Raw genomic sequence first — 19,767 nt, forward strand, 5'->3', positions numbered from 1 at the left:
TTTCCTTAGAAGGCTAGTTCTTGAGTTTATTGACAAGGGCTACTATATTCATTTGCTTATTTCTTCTATTACACTAATCTCTTTTTCTATTCTTTTGGTTAAATAATTGGTTTGATCATATCATTAAAGAAGTGCTGCTCAGAAGTACAATATGAAATTGGGTAATGATAGGTAATCTTTATTCTTAATTTTTAAATTATTTCTCCTGAGATTCTTGACTTTTATTCTTTCCAGGTGAATTTTTTTTGTCGTGTTCTATATAAAATAGTTCTGAAATAGTATGATTTTTATACCATTAAATCTGAAAATAAATTTAGGTTCTATTGTCATTTTTATATTCATAAAGCCTAACCTTATATAATGAAACTCTCCAATTATATGTGCTCTCCAAGCACAGTAAAGAGTACTTTGTGATTGTATTTATACAAATCTTAAGTATGTCTAGGTATGCTAACTCCCAAGTATTTTATACAATTGTCAATTTTTTTGGGTGAAATTTCTCTATCTTTTCCCCCTCATTCTATTAGTCATATACAGAAATGCTAATGATTGTGGGTTTGTTTTGTATACTACTACTATTCTAAAATTATTTCAATTAATTTTTTCATTGAATCATTATGATTGTTTCTTAAAGAACCTATCATATTGTCCCTTCAATTATCCTCATCACTGTCATCTGGGCTGAGCACTGGACTGGTAAGGCTGTAGGTGGGGCTTGCTGGGGAGAATACTAGTGAGGTGGGAAAGTAGGTTGTTGGGAAAGGTGAATAAGTCAGGCTAGTGGGTAAATTCTTGGGGAAGGTACAGGGGAATAAGTATGGCAGGTGGATGAGGTTGGAGTATAGACAACTGAGGTTAGCAAATACTTGGAGATATAAATGAATATTTCAGAGTGGAGTTGGTAAGTAAAGCTGACTGGACTGACTTGTACAAGAGGGTGAATATTTGGAGGAAGTATATTTCAATGAGCTAGAGTTATCATATCAGAAGGACTGGCTAAGGTATATTTCAGTGAGGGAGGAGAGCTAGGACTATAGCTGCAGGGAACTTGGAACATACATTGGAAACTGTGGTAAACAGAGGGAACTGAAGGGCAAATAGCTAAGGTACATAAATAGAAGATGTGGGTGACACTGGAATATAGTTGGGGCTGGCAGGCAAGTAATTAAGAGAGGCAGGAGTAGTAGCTGGGAGAGGTGGATGAATAGAAAGTTTTGGTTTCTCTTTGTGTATACTTATTCCATCAAATTCTTGATTCATCTTACTGTTATAGGTGGCCCTTCTAGCACCATGCTACTGTTTTATTTGAATTTTATCAGTTTAGCTTCAATTGTTTCTCTCCATTACAAATAATGGTAGGTGTTCATTGTAGCTATTGATTATACTAACGAGTGGCCCCTTTATTTCAAGGCATCTTAGCGTTAGGGCGATATATATATAGGGTGACATATATATCATATATATATATATATATATGCATTTCAGCAAAGGCCCTTTATGATGATATAATCACAAAATTTGTTGTTTTTAATATGAATTATATTCATAGTTTTTCTAACGTTACACTATCTTTTTACATCTGATAAATTCAATCTAGTCCTAGTGAATAATATTGCTGTTAATAAGTATGTGGCTAATGCCTTGTTACTAATATTTCAGCTAATAGTTATAGTTCCATATCAATATTCACTAATAGCATTGCTTCATAATTTTCTTTTTTCTGCTTTCTCTCTCTGGTTTGTGTATGAGGACATATTGGTCTCATAGATGGAATCTGATAAAAATGCCTTCTGTCTCCATTTCTGCAAAGTCTATGGAGCACAGGAGTTCATTGTTCTTTTAAATGTTTGATTCTCACATCCTGCAAACTGCCAATCATGATAAAATATAAAGGGATTATGGAAATAGACACACAAGTAAACTGCTGGTCAAGCTGTAAATTCATCTTATCATTCTGAAGAGCAATTTAGAATTATAGAGAGCAACTAAAATATTCATACCTTTTGACACAGAGATTCCATTGCTAAGCATGTGCTTAGCATGAAAGAGGACAACGACAAGAAAAGTTTCATATTCATCAAAATATTTACGGGAGCATTTTATTGTAGTAGTAATTAAGTAGAAGCAAAGCAGACACCCAATCTTTAGGGAAGGAAAGTGTTTTATGTGCATGTACTAAAATACCACTGCTCTACAAGAAACAATAAATATGATGACTATGATAAGTAACTATAAAAACTAATGAAAATAAAGCAGAACCTAGACAACACTATATGCAACAACTACAACAATATAAATAGTAACAACAATTAAAATGAATTGCAGTAGAATTATGGACATGCTTGGCCCCATACCAATTCCTATGAAGTTTTTTCTTTTATGTGAACTTTTCAAAAATAATTTTCTTCTTATATAAAATTTAGCAATGGTGAAACTGCATTTTTTTTTCTTTTAGTCAGCATCCCTTCTCCTTAACTTTTTTCTTCTAAGGGAGAAATCTGGTAAAAGATATAAAAGTTTCCCTCTCACCAACACATATTGTGCTGAAACATAATTCTCAATCACATTTTAATTTTTAAAAAAGAAGGTTCTTTTTTAACTTCTTGGGACAGAGATGACAAGAATTAAACAGTACAATAAATCTATACTGCCACTGATTCAAAGGTGTCAGAGTTTTGCCAAACTTCTCAAGAGAGCTTTATTAGCCCTCCCTGCCTATCCATCCCAATGAGCTTTATTAGCCCTTCCTGCCTCTCCACCCCAAACACACATGCACACACACGCACACATACACACATACACACATACACACACACACACACACACACACACACACACACACACACACACACACACACACACACACACACACACACACACACACCCTCCCCCCTCAGAAATGGAAAGAATCTCAGAGGCCACCTTCAAGCTGTATGTAATTGAACAGGAATGCCCTGTATAATTTCACTTTGGGAATTTTTTCCTGATAGCAAGCCAAGATCTGTTTCTTTTCACATTCTAATCACTGTCTCCTGTTTACTCTGTTTCCAAGATCAAGAAAAATAACCTAGTACTTCCTTCCATATGGCAGCCCTTCAAATATTTAAAAGACATTCTCCCTAAGTCTTCTCTTCTCCATGCTGAACACCTTTTCATTCCTTTAAATGACCCCCTTATAATATTCTCCAGTTCCCTCAACTCCTCTGTATATGTTTCAGATTCCTTATTTCTTTCACAAAATGTAGCACTAAAAATTATTGTTTCATATCTGGTCAACCTAGGATAAAATAAAAATTCAACTATTATTTCCTGTACTTTGGACAAGACTCTCAATACAAGCCAACTGTATTAGTTTCTTTGGCTGCCGTACGACACAAATGACTGATTTTAATCCTTCAAGTCAACCAAAATCCCCAAATCTTTTTCATGGGAACTTTTCCTAATAATTCTTTTCCTGGGCTGTATTTGTAAAGATTATTACTTGAAATCAAGTCATTTATATTGGATTATATTAAATATAATACATTTACACATTATATATAATATAAAATATATACATATTACATGTAGAATATATATTTATATATAATACATTTATATATTTATAAATATAGTACATTTATATTGGATTATATTAAATGTCATTAGATTTATTATGGACTGCTGAGATCTTTCTGGATCTTAAATCTCATCATCAAAATCACTGGCTTTCCCTTGTCAATTTCACATTATTTAAAAATTTGACAAGCATGCCATTTACACCTTTATTCAAGTCATCAATAAAAATGTTAAGTGACACAAGAATAAGAACAGAGCTTCCACCAGTGACAATTCCCTCCAAGTCAACTATGAGCCCTTAAATTTAGACAATTCTTTGAATCTACTCATCCAATCACGTTTGAATTCATTAAACTAAAGTATCATCTGGCCAACATTCTTCAAACACTTTATGGAAAATACAGATATATGTGTGTACATTGTCCTCTGATTTGACAATCTAGGTCCCATTCTCAAAACAAACACACACACACACACACACACACACAAATCAAGTAGATTTTACATGTTCTCTTCAAGGGAGCACTGTTTCACTTTCTAAATATTCATGAGTAATATATGCTATATTCTAAAACTCTGTCAAGAATCAACCTCAACCTACAGAATATATACCCTTTCTTTTCTGAAAATCAAGACATTCTCTCATCTCTTCAGTCCTATGGCAGTCCTTTTCTGTCTTTATCTTACAAAGAACACAAGCAATCCATCTACCAATCATTTCAGTATGCTAGGATGAAGTTCATCTAGTGAGTGGAACTTACCAAGGTCAGCTAAGTATTACTTTATCATCCCTCCAACTTATCTTTTATTTCAACTCACTATTATCTACTTCGTTGCTAGCCTTTCCAGTACAAAAACCATTTTCTTTCTTAACAGCTAACATTTGCAAAGTGCTCTACAACCCTTGGAGGTTGGTGCTACTATTATATCCATTTTATGGATGAAGAAACTGAAGGAGACAAATATTAAATGACTTGCTTTCCCCACACAGCTAGGCTAGTTAAGATGCAGGTTTTCTTGAACCCAAGTCCAACATTCCATCTGCTATGCCATTTAGGTGTTTTCTATTTAAACAGAAGTCATATCGGGCTAGTGTCTTCCATTATTATTATACTATCATTAAGAACCAGTCTTATCCTTCCACTGATGCAAATAATTTAATAATTATTTAACTATTAAGCACCTACTACATGCCAGGCACTATGCTGGAGATATGAAAATACAAGCCAAATGCTTCCTGCCCCCCTCAAGGAACTTATACTCCATCAAGGGAAAGTGTGCATGTGCGTGTGTGTGTGTGCGTGTATTCATTCAACATGAAGTCATAGGAAAGGAGGGACCTAACAACTGAGGATTAAGAAAGACCAAGTGGCATCTGACCTGAGCCTTAAAAGAAAGCTAGAGATTTTAAGAGGCAGGGTTGAAGAGGGAATACATTCTAGGTTCTATTCCCAGTGCCTAGCATAATACCTGGCACATAGCAGGTATTTCATATTTCTTGACTGATTCCTTGCACTCTTGCAGGTGGGGGTGAGAAAAGGTGCTATTGTATAATGGGAGGTGTGGTTAGAGGGTCTAACTTTGGATTCAAGACCTAACAGGGGAATGCTCAAGTTGAGGATGAGTCACAGTAAGGCTTACAGTGAAAATTTAAGCCAATGAAGATGTTGACACTACAAGAGAAGCACATGAGAACTACTACTGGTTGAGGAAGGAAGAGATTTACTTTTCCCAGCCTGCCTGAGTAGAATGGCAAATGGTTTGCCTTCATATTTTTTCTCTCCTCTTTCCTTCCCTTCTCTCCCTTGATTAGACCTGTATATCAAGAAAACGGAGCCCACTGGAGTTCTTGCCTAATCTTAACTCACATCAGTTTACCAAAGATTTACTAGTAAATGGTAAAGTGAAAACTTCAATAACAGGCTTGAGTTAACTGGCTGTGAGGAAGACATATTTCAGCGTAAAAAGAACTGAGATAGATTAAATGAGTTTGATGCTATCTTTTCAAAATTCAAGTCAAAACCGAGACAGGTAGATTGATTTTACATTACACCTAGTAAAAAGAAAATAGCTGAAGTCCTCTATTTAAGAAGTTTATAAAATTTATAATTTTACTAATCAGAACTGTTTTCACAAACTGCTTACTCAACACAGGTTAAACATTAAGTAATATCTAAAACAATTTGGTTGTATACTTAAGATTAAGAAACAGCCTTTGATTATTTGCTTTGAAAAGCAAATGGAAGAGGGAAAGGCAGATTATTGCTAACTGAATATACACACATACATGTATACATATACATATATAGTTACAGTTACATATATTTGTGTATATATACTCAGCAAAGGCAATAGATAGGCATCATATATTGGTAAAACTGAAAGCACGTTTCTTTTTTGACAGTGCAAAAATGTCATATTATTAGCAGCATGCACTGATTTGCCAGGAAGGTGCAATTTTACGGGAAAATAATGAACCCATCAGTACAGAGAACTGGTTCTAGATAAGGCTAAGACAAAGAGGGCAGAGGGAGGAAAAAAAATAATGGAATAAATGTATGTGGTTGGAGGCTGTCTTCAGAATTCAAAACATAGTTCTCATAAGAATGAGTTAAGTGGCACAAACCAATTCATTCCCTTAATGGGTTCCGCAAGTGGGCATTACAGATGTTTGCATTATAGAGGATCCAATATGTAGAGCACCTTGACAAAAACTGACCATGTATCAGACCATAAAAACCTCACAAATTAACGCAAAAAAAAAAAATGTCAAGCATTATCACTATAACCCAATAAAAATTGTATTCCATAAGGAATGGATTAAAAACTAATTAGAGATGAAATAAATTAATCCTAAACTAATCAAACAACAAGCCTTAAAAATAAGAGACAATTGTTACAATGAGATAACATAATAAAATTGAAGGGATGTGGCCTAAGTAGTCCTTATCAGAAAATTTGGATCTCTAAACACTTTCATAAAGAAAAGAGAAAAAGAATAGATCAACTAGTTGGGTATTCAACTTAAAAAACTGGAAAAGACATTTTTTGAAAATCAATTAAATAACAAAATAGAATTTCTGGCAATCAAAAAAGATTAATCTAATTTGATTTTTTAAAAGAGGAAAACCAAATCACCAGTGGTCAAAAAGGAAAAAAAAATGAAATTCACAACAATTGAACAGAGAATATTATTAGAAACTGTTTTGCTGAATTTTTTTGCCAATAAAAACTGATACCCTAAAAGCAATGGAAGAATATTTACAAAAACATAAATGCCCAGAATAAAAGAACAAGAAATTAGAGTACTTAAGTAACAAAACCTTCGAAACAGAATTGAACAATAAGTAATCTCCCCTAAAAAAAATATCAATCAAGGGATATACAAGCAAATTCTATCAAACATTCAAAGAACAAATAATTTCAATATTGTGGTAAACTGAATATGACACAAATAGTCTTGATACCTAAACCAAAAAAAGTAAAAACAGATAAAGAAAACTAATGACAAATATCCCTAATGAACACAGATACAACATGTTTTAATAAAATATTAGCATAAAAATCACAGTAACCTGTCACAAAGGCTCTATGACCAGGTTAGGTTTATATCAGGAATGCAGGGTTGTTTCAACATTAGAAAAACTATCAACATACTAGGCCAAACTGGTAACAACTATAAGACTCACACATCAACAAATTCAGAAAAAGTTTTTTAACATGATTCAATAGCCATTCCTGTTAAAATTGCTAGAAAATATAGAAACAAACAGGCCTTTCCTTAATATAAGTAATATTTATTTAAAACCAAGAGTTAATATTAAGTGCAACTGGGATAAACGAAAGATTTTCCCATGAGATAAGGAATAAAGCAAATAATATTACCACTATTACTTAAAAAAATGTTAGAAATACTAGCTATAGCAATAGAGAGAAATTGAGATTATGAATAAACATAGGCAAAGAGAAACAGATTTAGTGTTTTGCACATGATAGGATGCCTCACAATTTAAACCTAGAGGATCAAGTAAAATTTTAATTGAAACAGTAACTTAAGCAAAGTTGCAAGATATAAAAGAAATCCATACTAAATCATTAGCACTTCTGTATATTATCAACAAAAACACCAGCAGGAAGAGATAGGAAGAGACAAAAAGAGAAATTCAATATAAGATAACAGAATATATAAAATACTTGAGAGTCTACCAGCCACAACACACACATTAAACTATATGACTATAACTACAAAACACTTTAAGGAAATAACGGCAGACCTAAATAAATGTAGAAATATTAATTGCTAATTGTAAGCTAAGTCAATAATTAAAAGATGATACTACCACATAAATTAATTTACTTATTCAGTGTCATACTAATAAAACCACCAAAGGATTACTTCAAAGACCTAAAAAAAAATTCATTTGGAGGGAAAAAGAATCTCAAGGAAAACAAATTTTTTTTTAAAAGTTGGTAAGAAGGGGACACCAGTAAAGAGTCTATTTACAAAAGAATCTGGTACTAGTTTTAAAAATAGAAGAAAAAGAAAAATAGAAGAGTCGTGCTCACTTCATATACTAAAACTGAGTACAGTGGCATGGCCCCTGCACAAGAACATACTAAAATTTGTGAAGCTCCATATTTTTAAAAGGTAGTTGTATCAGACCAATTGATCATTTTCTCATGCTGCACAAGTACATGTGTGCTTGACAAAAAAAATTCCCAGGACTAGATGCTAAATCTACCAAGTATTTAAAGAACAATTAATTCCAATATAATATAAACTATTTGGGAAACTAGGCAAAGAAGGAATCCTACCAAATACCTTTTATGACACAAATATGGTGTTGATACCTAAACCAGGAAAAGCAAAAACAGAGGAAGAAAACTATAGACCAATTTCCCTAATGAATATTGACGCAAAAAAAAAAAATTTAAATAAAATAGCAAGGAGACTACAGCAATACATCACGAAGATCACACTCTATGACCAGGTAGGATGTATAGCAGGAATGTAGAACTGGTTCATCAGGAAAACTACTGATATAACTGACCCTAACAATAACAAACTCAACAAAAATCATATTACTATCTCAATAGATGCAAAACAGCTATTGAGAAAATACAACATTCGTTCCTATTAAAACACTAGAAAACAAAGGAATAAATTGAGCTTTCTATCTAAAACCAAAAGCAAGCACTATCTGTAATGGGGATAAGCGTGAAGCCTTCCCAGTGAAGCAAAGACTCCCATTATCACTACTATTAATTCATTATTGTACTAGAAATGTTAGCTATAGCAGTAAGAGAAGAAAAAAATGGAAGGAATTAGAACAGGCAATGAAGAAACAAAACTATCACTCTTTGCAAATGATATCAGGGTATATTTAGAGAATCCTAGGGAATCAAATTAAAAACCGCTTGAAATAATTAACAACTTTAGCAAAATCACAGGATTTAAAATAAACCCACATAAATTATCAGCACTTCTATATATTACCAACAAAGCCCAGCAGAAAGAAATATAAAGTAAAATTCCATTTAAAATAACCATAAACAAATAAAATACTTGTAAGAGAAATTATTTATTGGACCCCCTATTTTATGCCAATCAGTGTTCAGGGTGATTCCACAGGGGTAATGATGCTTAAGAATTATTAGTGATATACTCTTCTAGTAATATATATTTAGTCAGTTTAGTCCTCTAACAATAGTACTAGAATAACATGTATTGATGCATACTTAACATATATAACATAGGGATAATCTGATAAGATAGATTCTTTTCTATAATAGACCTCAAACTTTAAGACATATAAAATCACAGTTCACTTATTTACTAGTTACAAAGTTTACTAGCCTAACCACAAGAATATCGATGACCAAACCCAGCATGGGTAGGATGCCTTGATATAATATGGAAAATTCCAACTTATTTTTGGACCTCTGGACCACCTTGTCTTGCCCAACATTAGGAAGAGACCATCTATGACCACTTAGACAGTGGAGATGACTCTTGCCTTGCTCAACCTGTCAATGATTTGTATGGGTTTATTTAATATCCTGCAATTTTGTTAAAGTTGTTTATTATTTCAAGTAGTTTTTTACTTGTTAGGATTCTCTAAGTACGGAAGCAGTGGCAAAGTTCACATATGAATTTGAACTCTTTCCCCACTGTACCATGCTACCTCACTAATGTTTCATAAATCTTTCATCAGTTTTAGCTTCATTAATGAAAATTTTGAATTCTTTCACAAAATACTCTATCCTGTCATGGTTCGGAGGTGACCATGGGCTCTCAAAGGCTATGCCAGCAAAGCATGAAGTGCAGGAAAGGTTTTAGTTCTGAAACTTTTCTGAAACTCTGCCTAGCTAGCCAGATAGACCACACAGTGATATATCTGATCATGGTAATCTATGAAAAAAAAAAGAAACATATAAAAAAGTCCCCAGGCCTGTATGAACCTTTTCTGCTTTGTATAATAATGGTAGTGGCAAAATAACAGAAAGGAAGGCACAGATTGCTAAGAAATACAGAGTTTTTTAAACTGTGAACATTAACTAAGCTTACTGGTAACTCTAAATATGAGAATCTTGTCCAATAACTAAGTGAACATAACTGCTAAAGAATATGAATCGCAGCAATCTTAACCTCACTAAAAATGAAACCAGAAGAAAAACTTAAATGAAAAGATGACTCCTAGATATTACTTGAAGTCAAGAAAGAAGTTGGTTTTATTATAAATTTGAAAACAATAAGAAAGTTTATATCATAATTATTTCATATTGCAGAACTTATAATAAGTATTTCCAAAAAGACCACAAAGAAAAAAATCATGACTGATACAACATCGGTTTCAGAGGATGAAGAAATTTAGAAATTCTACAGAGAATTCCATAAGATCCTTCATATTAAAACTATACACACATTGATACTTGGTGACTTAAGTGTAAAAATGGAAACAGGTAAGGGTGGTGAGGAAATAGCAAAAAAGCACTGATCAGGGAGAAGGAATGAGGCCAAAGAACTATAAACTCTACAGGAAACCTCACTCCCTTACATCATTAATACTTTCTTCAAGAACAGCATTGGTAGGTACTAAATATGATAAACAACAAACAGCATCACAAATTCAAATTGTTTAAATTTGAATACACAGGAAAGCTTGCTAACAGATGTAGGATCCAATATTATGGCACGTAGTAGGTGTGAGCTGGCTATAGCAATAAATAAGGAACTTGGCAAAAAAAAGGAGGGAAACACAACAGGAGGAGAACACTGGCTATTCATAAAACATGGGCAGGAGATAACAAGCAGAAAGTCCAAGTGCTTCACTTGTCTTCTTGCATTAATTTGTACAGTAACACAAGAAAGTGAGGAAGGTCTCCAACATTTTGAGTCAATTTCAGGTAGCAAAGGAAAGGAAGGATACCTTCTACTTACTGATGAATTATGTTGTGGGAAGAGTGTGGAGACAGTCTTGCACCTATATACAACTGGGAATATTAAAGAACCAGGAATATCAACCTGATTGCTTGAGAAAAATATTAAATTTCACTCTTGAATTTAGGTCAGATCAATATATGGGGATACTTAAGGGCACTAACAAGGGAAGGGGAAAGTGGAGCTAAATGGAGAGCTTGAGGAGAGACTCTTATGACACAAACTGGAATCTGGAGCAACAGAACAGTGCTGAAGCAACAATTGTAGGAGTATAAGTACTATTATATAGTTCAGGATAATGGAACACAGATATACAGAAATTTCTCTCTGACACATTTTTAGCTGTGTGACCATAAGCAAGTCACAACCTCTCTGAGCTACAAGACATCTTTAAAATGAGGGGAGCTGGACTTAATGGTAGGAAGTGATTTCTAGCTCTAATTCTGTGATGTTGAAACAGACCTTATCACTTTCTCCATTTTTTGAAAAATGAAAAGATTCACCAAGGTTAAGTCAAGGATTGATCAGGATGGCAGAATCAAGATGGCAGAGTGAGAGTTAGCATTTTTGCCTTAGTTCCCCAGTATACTTCCTCTGCAATAAGCTTGAAAACATACCAAACTAAATTCTGATTGAGAAAGTCAAGATAAAGTCACAGTGGGTCATTTTTCTAGCCAAAGACAGCAATAGCAGTGAAAACTGAAATACTCTGGCCCCTAAGAATAGAACAGGAACCAAGCACCAGGGCAGGGAGCTTTGGGACAGAAAGAAATCCCAGAGGACTCCTGAACTGGTGCTAGTAACAGGAACAGGTGCTATCTGGAAGCTCTGCCACTTGGTATTATACTAGAAATGTACTAAAAACTGTACTACAGAAATAACACAAGATAAAGATATTGAAAGAATAAGCACAGACAACAAAAACATCACTCTCTGTACGATGTTATATTTAGAGAACCTTAATAAGCCAAATAAAAAACCAGTCAAAACAACTAACTTCAGAAAAACAGCAGAATATAAAATAAACTCATACAAAAATTTGCATTTCTTTAAATTAACAACAAAACCCAGTAGGAAGAGACAGAAAGAGAAATTACATTTAAAATAACTTGGGATTCTACCTGTAAGGCACACACAGAAACTATATGAACCCAATTATAAACTCTTCACACAAATAAAGACCGCTTTAAATAAGGGGAGTAATATAAATAGCTCACATGTAAGAAAAGCCAAAAAAAAAAAAAAAAAAAAAGACAATGTAACCCTAAATTAATTTACTTATTCAGACCTATACCAATCAAATTACCAAAGAATTAATTTATAGACATAGAAAAAAAATTAAAAATCCATCTGGAGGAACAAAAGGCCAAGAATATCAAGGAAATCAATGGGAAAAAAAATAGAAGGAAGTTAACAGGTGCAGTAACATCTCAAACTATACTACAAAGCTTTAATCATCAAAACAATTTGGTATTGGATAAGAAATAGAAAGGTTGATCAATGATTAGGTACACAATATACAGAACTAAATAATCACAATAAACTAGTGTTTGATAAACAAAAAGATCCAAAATACTGGAGCAAGATCTCACTATTTGACAAAAACAGCTTGGAAAACTGCAAAGTAGTCTGCAGAAACTAGGCACAGGTCAATATTTCAGAGTACAAACTCAAATGGGTCCACAATTTAGACATAAAAGGTGATTCCCTAAGCAAACTAGTGGATCATGGAAGAAATTACCTGTCAAATCCATGGATAGGGTAAAAGTTCATGATCAAACAAGCGCTAGAAGGATTCACAGGCAGTAAAATGGGTAATTTTGATTACATAAAATTTCAAAAATTTTCATGGAATCAAAATCAATGTAGCTAAAATTGGAAAATAAGAAAAGCAGGAAACTAGGATAAAAATCTTTCCAGCAAGTGTCTCTAATAAAGGTCTCATTTCTAAAACATATCTCAGGTCAAAATGGCAGAGTAGAAGCAGGGACCTGCTCAAGCTCACCTCCCAAACTCCTTAATATCCTGTAAAAAATGACTCTAAACAAATCCCAGAGCAGCAGAATCCACAAAATGATAGAGGGAAACAGATTTCCAGCCCAAGACAACCTATAAGGCCCACAGGAAGGATCTGTTGCACTGGGCTCAGCGCAGAGCATAGTCCACAGTGGGCCACACCAGCACACGCTAGACTGGAGCAGCCCTCAGGGCACTGGCAGCTGCTGTGGTTTCCAGATTTCTCAACCCACAAATGCCAAAGACAGCTTCAAAGGTGAGTGAGAAAGTTCTCTCCCCCGGGTGAGAGGAAAACATGGTCTGACCCCAGCCCCAGGGCAGTGGCAGCCACCGCCACAGCAGCAGCCACTTATGAAGCTCTTGGACTATAGATGGTGAGGGAATCCAGCTGGTGATCTGGGTCTAGTCCTGAGTGACCATCCTGGGGTGAGGAGGAGTACTGGTGTGACGGAGCTGGTGGTGGCTCTGGAGAGGGAATCCTACTCACAGTTCCATGGCAGAAAAGTGTTTGTAGTTGCTCATAGACCAGACCACAGGCCAGGAGAGGAGTAAATACCTCTTCCTTGATTGTACCACTTTGGAGGAACTGAGAACTTACAGATATCTCTGAAAACAGCTGCACAAAACCTCTGAAACCTGGGGTAGTATACCCTCCACTTAACAAAGAGCTCAAAAGTCAAGTAATGGGCTGGGAAAATGCCCAGAAAGGGGGAAAAAATAAGACTACTGAAGGTTACTTTCTTGGTGAAAAGGTATTTTCTTCATTCCTTTCAGATGAGGAAGATCAAAGCATACAACCAGAAGACAGCAAGGTCAAGACTCCTACATCCAAAGCCTCCAAAAAAAGTAGGACATGGTCTCAGGCCATGGAAGAGCTCAAAAAGAACTCTGAAAATCAAGTAAGAGAAGAAGAAAAACTGAGAAGAGAAACAAGAGTGATGCAAAAAAATCATGAAAAACAAACTAACAGCTTCCTAAAGGAGACCGAAAAAAATGCTGAAGAAAATAACACCTTTAAAAATGGACTAACCCAAATAGCAAAAGAGGTCCAAAAAGCCAATGAGGAGAAAAATGCCATAAAAAGCAGAATTGGCCAAATGGAAAACGAAGTCCAAAAGCTCACTGAAGGAAATACTTCTTTAAGTAGAGAAACCAGGAAATTATAAAACAAAACCCAAAGAATAAAAAAAACAGAATGCAAAATATCTCATTGGAAAAACAATTGACGTGGAAAATAGATCCAAGAGAGACAATTTAAAAATTATGGGACTACCTGAAAACCATGATCAAAAAAAGAGCCTACACATCATCTTCTAAGAAATTATCAAGGAAAACAAATATTCTAAAATCAGAGAGTAAAACAGAAATCAAAAGAATTCACCGATCACCTCCTGAAAGAGACCCCAAAAGGAAAACTTTTAGAAATATTGTACCCAAATTCCAGAGTTCCCAGGTAAAGGAGAAAATATTACAAGCAGCCAGAAAGGAACAATTCAAGTACTGTGGAAATACAATCAGGATAACACAGGATTTAGCAGCTTCTACACTAAGGGATTAAAGGGCTTGGAATATTCCAGAGATCAAATGAGGTAGGACTAAAAACCAAGAATCACCGACCCAGCAAAACTGAGTATAATACTTCAGGGGGAAAAGTGGAATTTCAATGAAATAGAGGACTTTCAAGCATTCTGGTTGAAAAGACCAAATGTGAATAGAAAATTTGACTTCCAAATATAAGAATCAAGAGAAACATAAAAAGGTAAACAGGAAAGAGAAGCCATAAGGAATTCATTAAAGTTGAACTGTTTACATTCCTATATGGAAGATATTTGTAACTCATGAGACCTTTTTCAATATATTACCATCAAGGTAACGAACAAAGATATCGAAGACCAGAAAAGGAAGTGAGCTAGTTATATTGTAAACATGAAAACAGATGAACTATCCAAGTGCTACAATACCACATTACCCATGTAATACCAAGAGACCTACATCCCAGAAAGATGGATGAACTGTTAGAAGAATATATGGAAAACCATGCAGAAGAGCCACATAGGATGAAAAGGCATATAATCGGTGAACACAGAACTGAAACACAAGATAAGGAAATGGTAAGCCACCAGCTTTTCAAGTGACCAGGCCTGGGTCCAGGGCAAATAAGAACTTCAGTATGTGATAGATCAGCTACATTCAGTAATCTGAAAACTATGAGAACCAGGAGAGAGGCCACAGGACTAAAAATTGTTCTATGTTATACAGATTTTTAAAAGGGGAAATAAGGTGAACTTCTTCAAACTGCCAGCTATTGAGTTTACATTTCAATCCTAGCAAAATACTACAACAGAGGATCAAGGTTATGATTTTGTAAGTACTTAGAAAAAGAAGCAATAATCATTTAAGACAACATGTGTCAATCAAAACAAGCTGTGACAGGACAATAATTCTATCGCTCCACAAAAAGCATAAATTTTCGTTTGCTACTTTGTATCTTAGCTATTTGTCTTGCACATAAATGGTGACTAACAAATGGTGACTGAATATAAGTCATGCCAAGCTAATCTTATTTCCTTTTTTCCACAGGATTATTGAATTAATATCATAGATAGTATATACATGAACTTCAGAAAAGCATTTTTAAAAGACCTATTTAATAAGAACCTTGAAAAATTAGATAAAGGTGCAAATCAAATGATTTTACTTTGAAAGAACATTTCTTTATATTCTGCATTGTGAAAGGTAAACTAGAATTAGAAGTTCCTAAACTTGTTTGGCCTACTGCTCCCTTTTAAAAAAAACTTATTCAGTGCCCCCTGGAAATCTACTTTCTTTAACCCTTTAGCAGTTTTTTTGAAATTTGCTTCATTTCAAACAACTACCACCCCCCTCCCCGGACCGTTCTAGCGACCCCAGGGGACAGTATCACCTACTTAGGGAACCTATGGATATGCCAGGTGGAATTCACTCTGGCAAGATGACTAGAATCAGAGTACTGATTAATGAAGCAATGTTAACCTGAGAAGAAGGTGTCTACATCAGGGCCAGCGGCCACAACATCTGTCCTGCTCCACTGGTCCTGTTCCACAACTTTTGAGATGACATGCTTAGAAAATCTGTGAGGACACACAAATTTTAAAAAGATGGCTAACAGATGGAAGAAGCATGATGTAGGTGAAAAAGGCTGGATTTGGATTTGAATCACAACTCTGCCACTTGACCCTGAACAAGTCACTTAATTTCACCAGACCTCAGCTTCTTCATCTATAAAGTAAAAGAGCTGGGACTAGACAACTTCACGGGCACTTTCAGCTCTCAATCTATGCCCCTACTATGACTGACAAAGTCAAGATCCAAAACCCTTTGCAGAATAGTATTGAACAAAACTTTATACAATTAAATAGAAGAGATAGTGTAAGGTAGAGATAGGGCACTGGAATCAAGAGACTCAGTCAGAGATTCTGCCACAGATGTGATGTGATTACAGACTAGTCATTTCACCTCACTGGGGCTAAGTTCCCTCATCTATAAGACAGAAGATAATAATACTTGCATCATCTCCATCATGTGGCTGTTGCTTTAAAAAAAAAAAAAAGAAGAAGAAGTACTTTGCTAATCTTAACACCCTAAGTGTCAGTTATTATGATTACTCTTCTGGATCTTTGGTACAGCCATTAATTTCTAATTAGTATAAATCAACAATAAACAACATTATATTCGATCTATTTCCTTTTAAGGTCAAAACTACAAAGGTGAAATCCTAGAATAATTCAAATACTACAAATGACTAATACTTACCATTTTCATCTCCAGATGTTTTTCCTCTATCTTCTGCTGAAACATGGACCAGCTGCAGGATAAGGGGTCTCCTGGTAACAACTCCAGTACCTCTAGGGAGTAGGTCCCTCCCTACAAGGCTTTCTAGTACTGAGCTTTTTCCACTGCTCTGAAAATAAAACATGTAAGAGTAGTTGTGAGCTTCTTTAAAAATTCTTTACAATGCTATAAAACTATTAACAATGCAGCATATAAAGAAATGTTCTTTCAAAGTAAAATCATTTGATTTGAACCTTGATTTTGAAATCTCTGTAAACATTATAAAGATACATTTTGTTTCTCTGCTCAATTATTCTTTTACTTGCTCTAAACTGCCCAGATGGCAGAGCCAATATGGCAGAGTAAAGACAGGGAATTGCTTGAGGTTTCCTCCAAACTCTGACAAATACCTATAAAAAATGGCTCTAAACAAATTCTAGAGCAGCAGTATCCACAAACAGAGTGAAATAAACTTCCCACCCAACTCAACCTGGAAAGTCAACAAGAAAGGTCACAGACTGGACCCCAATGAATAACAGCATTTTTTTTTTTAATTTTGGTAATTCCCTGAACTCTTGAGCACTGTTAATCTGTTATAACACAGGCCAAGAACTGGAAATCAAGGTGATACCCATCAACTGGGGAACGGCTGAACAAGTTGTGGTATATGAATGTAGTGGAATACTATTGGGCTATAAGAAATGACGAACAGGAGGACTTCAGAAAAACCAGGACTTATATGAAGTGATGCTGAATGAAATAAACAGAACCAGGAGAACATTACACATAGTAACAGCCACAGTGTACAAGGGTTGTTTCCAATACACTTAGTCCTTCAAAGCAATGCAAGATCCTAAAACATTCTCAAAGGACTCGGGGCAAAATGTCATCCACATCCAGAGAAAGAGCTATGGAATCAGAACACAGAATGAAGCAGACCATTTTCTCTTGTGTTATGCTTTGGTTTGGTCTGGTTTTACTCATGGTTTCTTCCGTTCATTTCAATTCTTCTATGCAACATAACTAATGTGAAAATGTGTTTAATAAGAATGTAAGTATAGAACCCATATTAGATTGCATGCTATCTCAGGGAGAAAATTTAAAACTTATGAAAGTTACTGAGGAAAACTTAAAATAATTAATTTTTTTTTTAAATTCTCAAAGATAACTTTGATTACATTAAATTGAAAAGTTTTTGCACATACAAAGGTAATGCAACCAAGATTAGGAGGGAAGCAGAAAACTGGGAAACAATTTTTACAATTAGCATCTCTGATAAAGGTCTCATTTCTAAAATATGTAGAGAAATGAGTTAAATTTATAAGAATACAAGTCACTTCCCAGTTGATAAATGGTCAAAGATATGAACAGGCACTCTTCAGAGGAAGAAATTAAATTTATATATAATCATATGAAGAAATGCTCTAAATCACTATTCATTAGAGAGATGCAATTCAAAACAACTCTAAGACACTACATCACACCTATCAGATTGGCTAACATGACAAAACAGGAAGATGACAAATGCTGGAGAAGATGTGGGAGAGTTGGAACACTAATTCATTGTTGGTGGAGCTGTGAGCTGATCCAACCATTCTGGAGAGTAATTTGGAACTGTGCCCAAAGAGCTACAAAAGTATGCATACCCTCTGATCCAGCAATATCTCTTCTAGGGCTGTATCCCAAAGAGATCTTAAAAATGGAAAGGCCTCACATGTGCAAAAATATTTGTAGCAGCTCTCTTTGCAGTGGTTAAGAACTGGAAATTGAGAGAATGACTATCAGTTGGGAATGACTGAACAAGTTGTGGTATATGAATGTAATGGAATACTACTGTGCTACAAGAAATGATGAGCAGGCGGACTTCAGAAAATTCTGGATTTATATGAACTGATGCTGAAGGAAATGAGTAGAACCAGAAGAACACTGCTCATAGAAACAGCCACAGTACACAATGACTGATTTTGATAGACTTAGCCCTTCTCAGCAATGCAAGGACCTGAAACAATTCATGATGGTAAATGCCGTCCACATCCAGGGAAAGAACTATGGAATCACAGTTCAGGGGGAAGCAGACTATTTTCTCTTTATTTTGTTTTTTCTTTCTCATGGTTTCTCCCATTCATTATAACTCTTCTATGTAATATGACTGATATGAAAATGTGTCTAATAGAAATGTATGTGTAGAGCCATATGAAATTGAATACTGTCTTTTTTCCATTCAGGATTATACACAGCTTTGCTGGGTAAGTTCAATACAAAAGATGCAGAAGAAATATAAGGAAAGCATTAAAGACTAATTATAAGGTACTCATTAAGGTCAAACTGATTGACCTTATTATACTTATTTATTATATATATGAAAATATTATTAGTATTCTTAAAACTCATCATTATTAAGGTAGTTTAAAAGAAAAGTTGGGGCTGAGTTGTATATGATGGGGTGACTCTAAAAAATATAACTGGGTGGGAAAAGGTGAAAGGGAACAATTATATTATAAAAATGTTAAAGGAAGAACTAATACAGACGAAGCAGGTGGGGGTGGAGGATTGATAATCCTGGAACCCTCGGAAACAACATGTACATATGGAAGAGTAGAGAAATTTTCTCATCCTGCAGAGATGAAGGAACTTTTAGAGGGGTGTATGTAGTGAGATTTGAGAGGGTGAAGGAAGGGAATGAGAGCATCTTGGAGGGGTGGATGAAGAGGGGTGTGGAAAGGTGGGTAAGAAGATAAGGTAACAGGGATAGGGTAAAAAGAAAGTCTGAGAAAGAAAACAGTGAGTAAAAATAAGATGGAAGGAAATTCACAAATAGTACTTATAACTTTGAATTTGAATGGGATGTTTATAGCAGCTCTCTCTGTGATGGCAAACAACTAGACATTGCAGGGATAACCATTAACTGGGGAATGGATGAACAAGCTGTAGTGTTATGGTTG

At 34.8% G+C, this 19,767-nt stretch overlaps 1 protein-coding gene across 7 annotated transcripts in view; it reads right to left on the reverse strand.

Annotated features, from left to right (window-relative positions):
* DNM1L (dynamin 1 like) overlaps window positions 1-19,767 on the reverse strand; it is a 71,591-nt gene that overhangs the window by 39,955 nt on the left and 11,869 nt on the right. For all 7 annotated transcript variants that reach the window (XM_072654342.1, XM_072654346.1, XM_072654344.1 and 4 more), the window contains one exon: window positions 16,808-16,955. In XM_072654342.1, the coding sequence (XP_072510443.1) occupies window positions 16,808-16,955 (148 nt within the window). The remainder of the gene's footprint in view (window positions 1-16,807; window positions 16,956-19,767) is intronic.

The sequence above is a fragment of the Notamacropus eugenii genome, chromosome 3 (assembly GCF_028372415.1).
Source record: "Notamacropus eugenii isolate mMacEug1 chromosome 3, mMacEug1.pri_v2, whole genome shotgun sequence".
Taxonomy (NCBI): Eukaryota; Metazoa; Chordata; class Mammalia; order Diprotodontia; family Macropodidae; genus Notamacropus; species Notamacropus eugenii.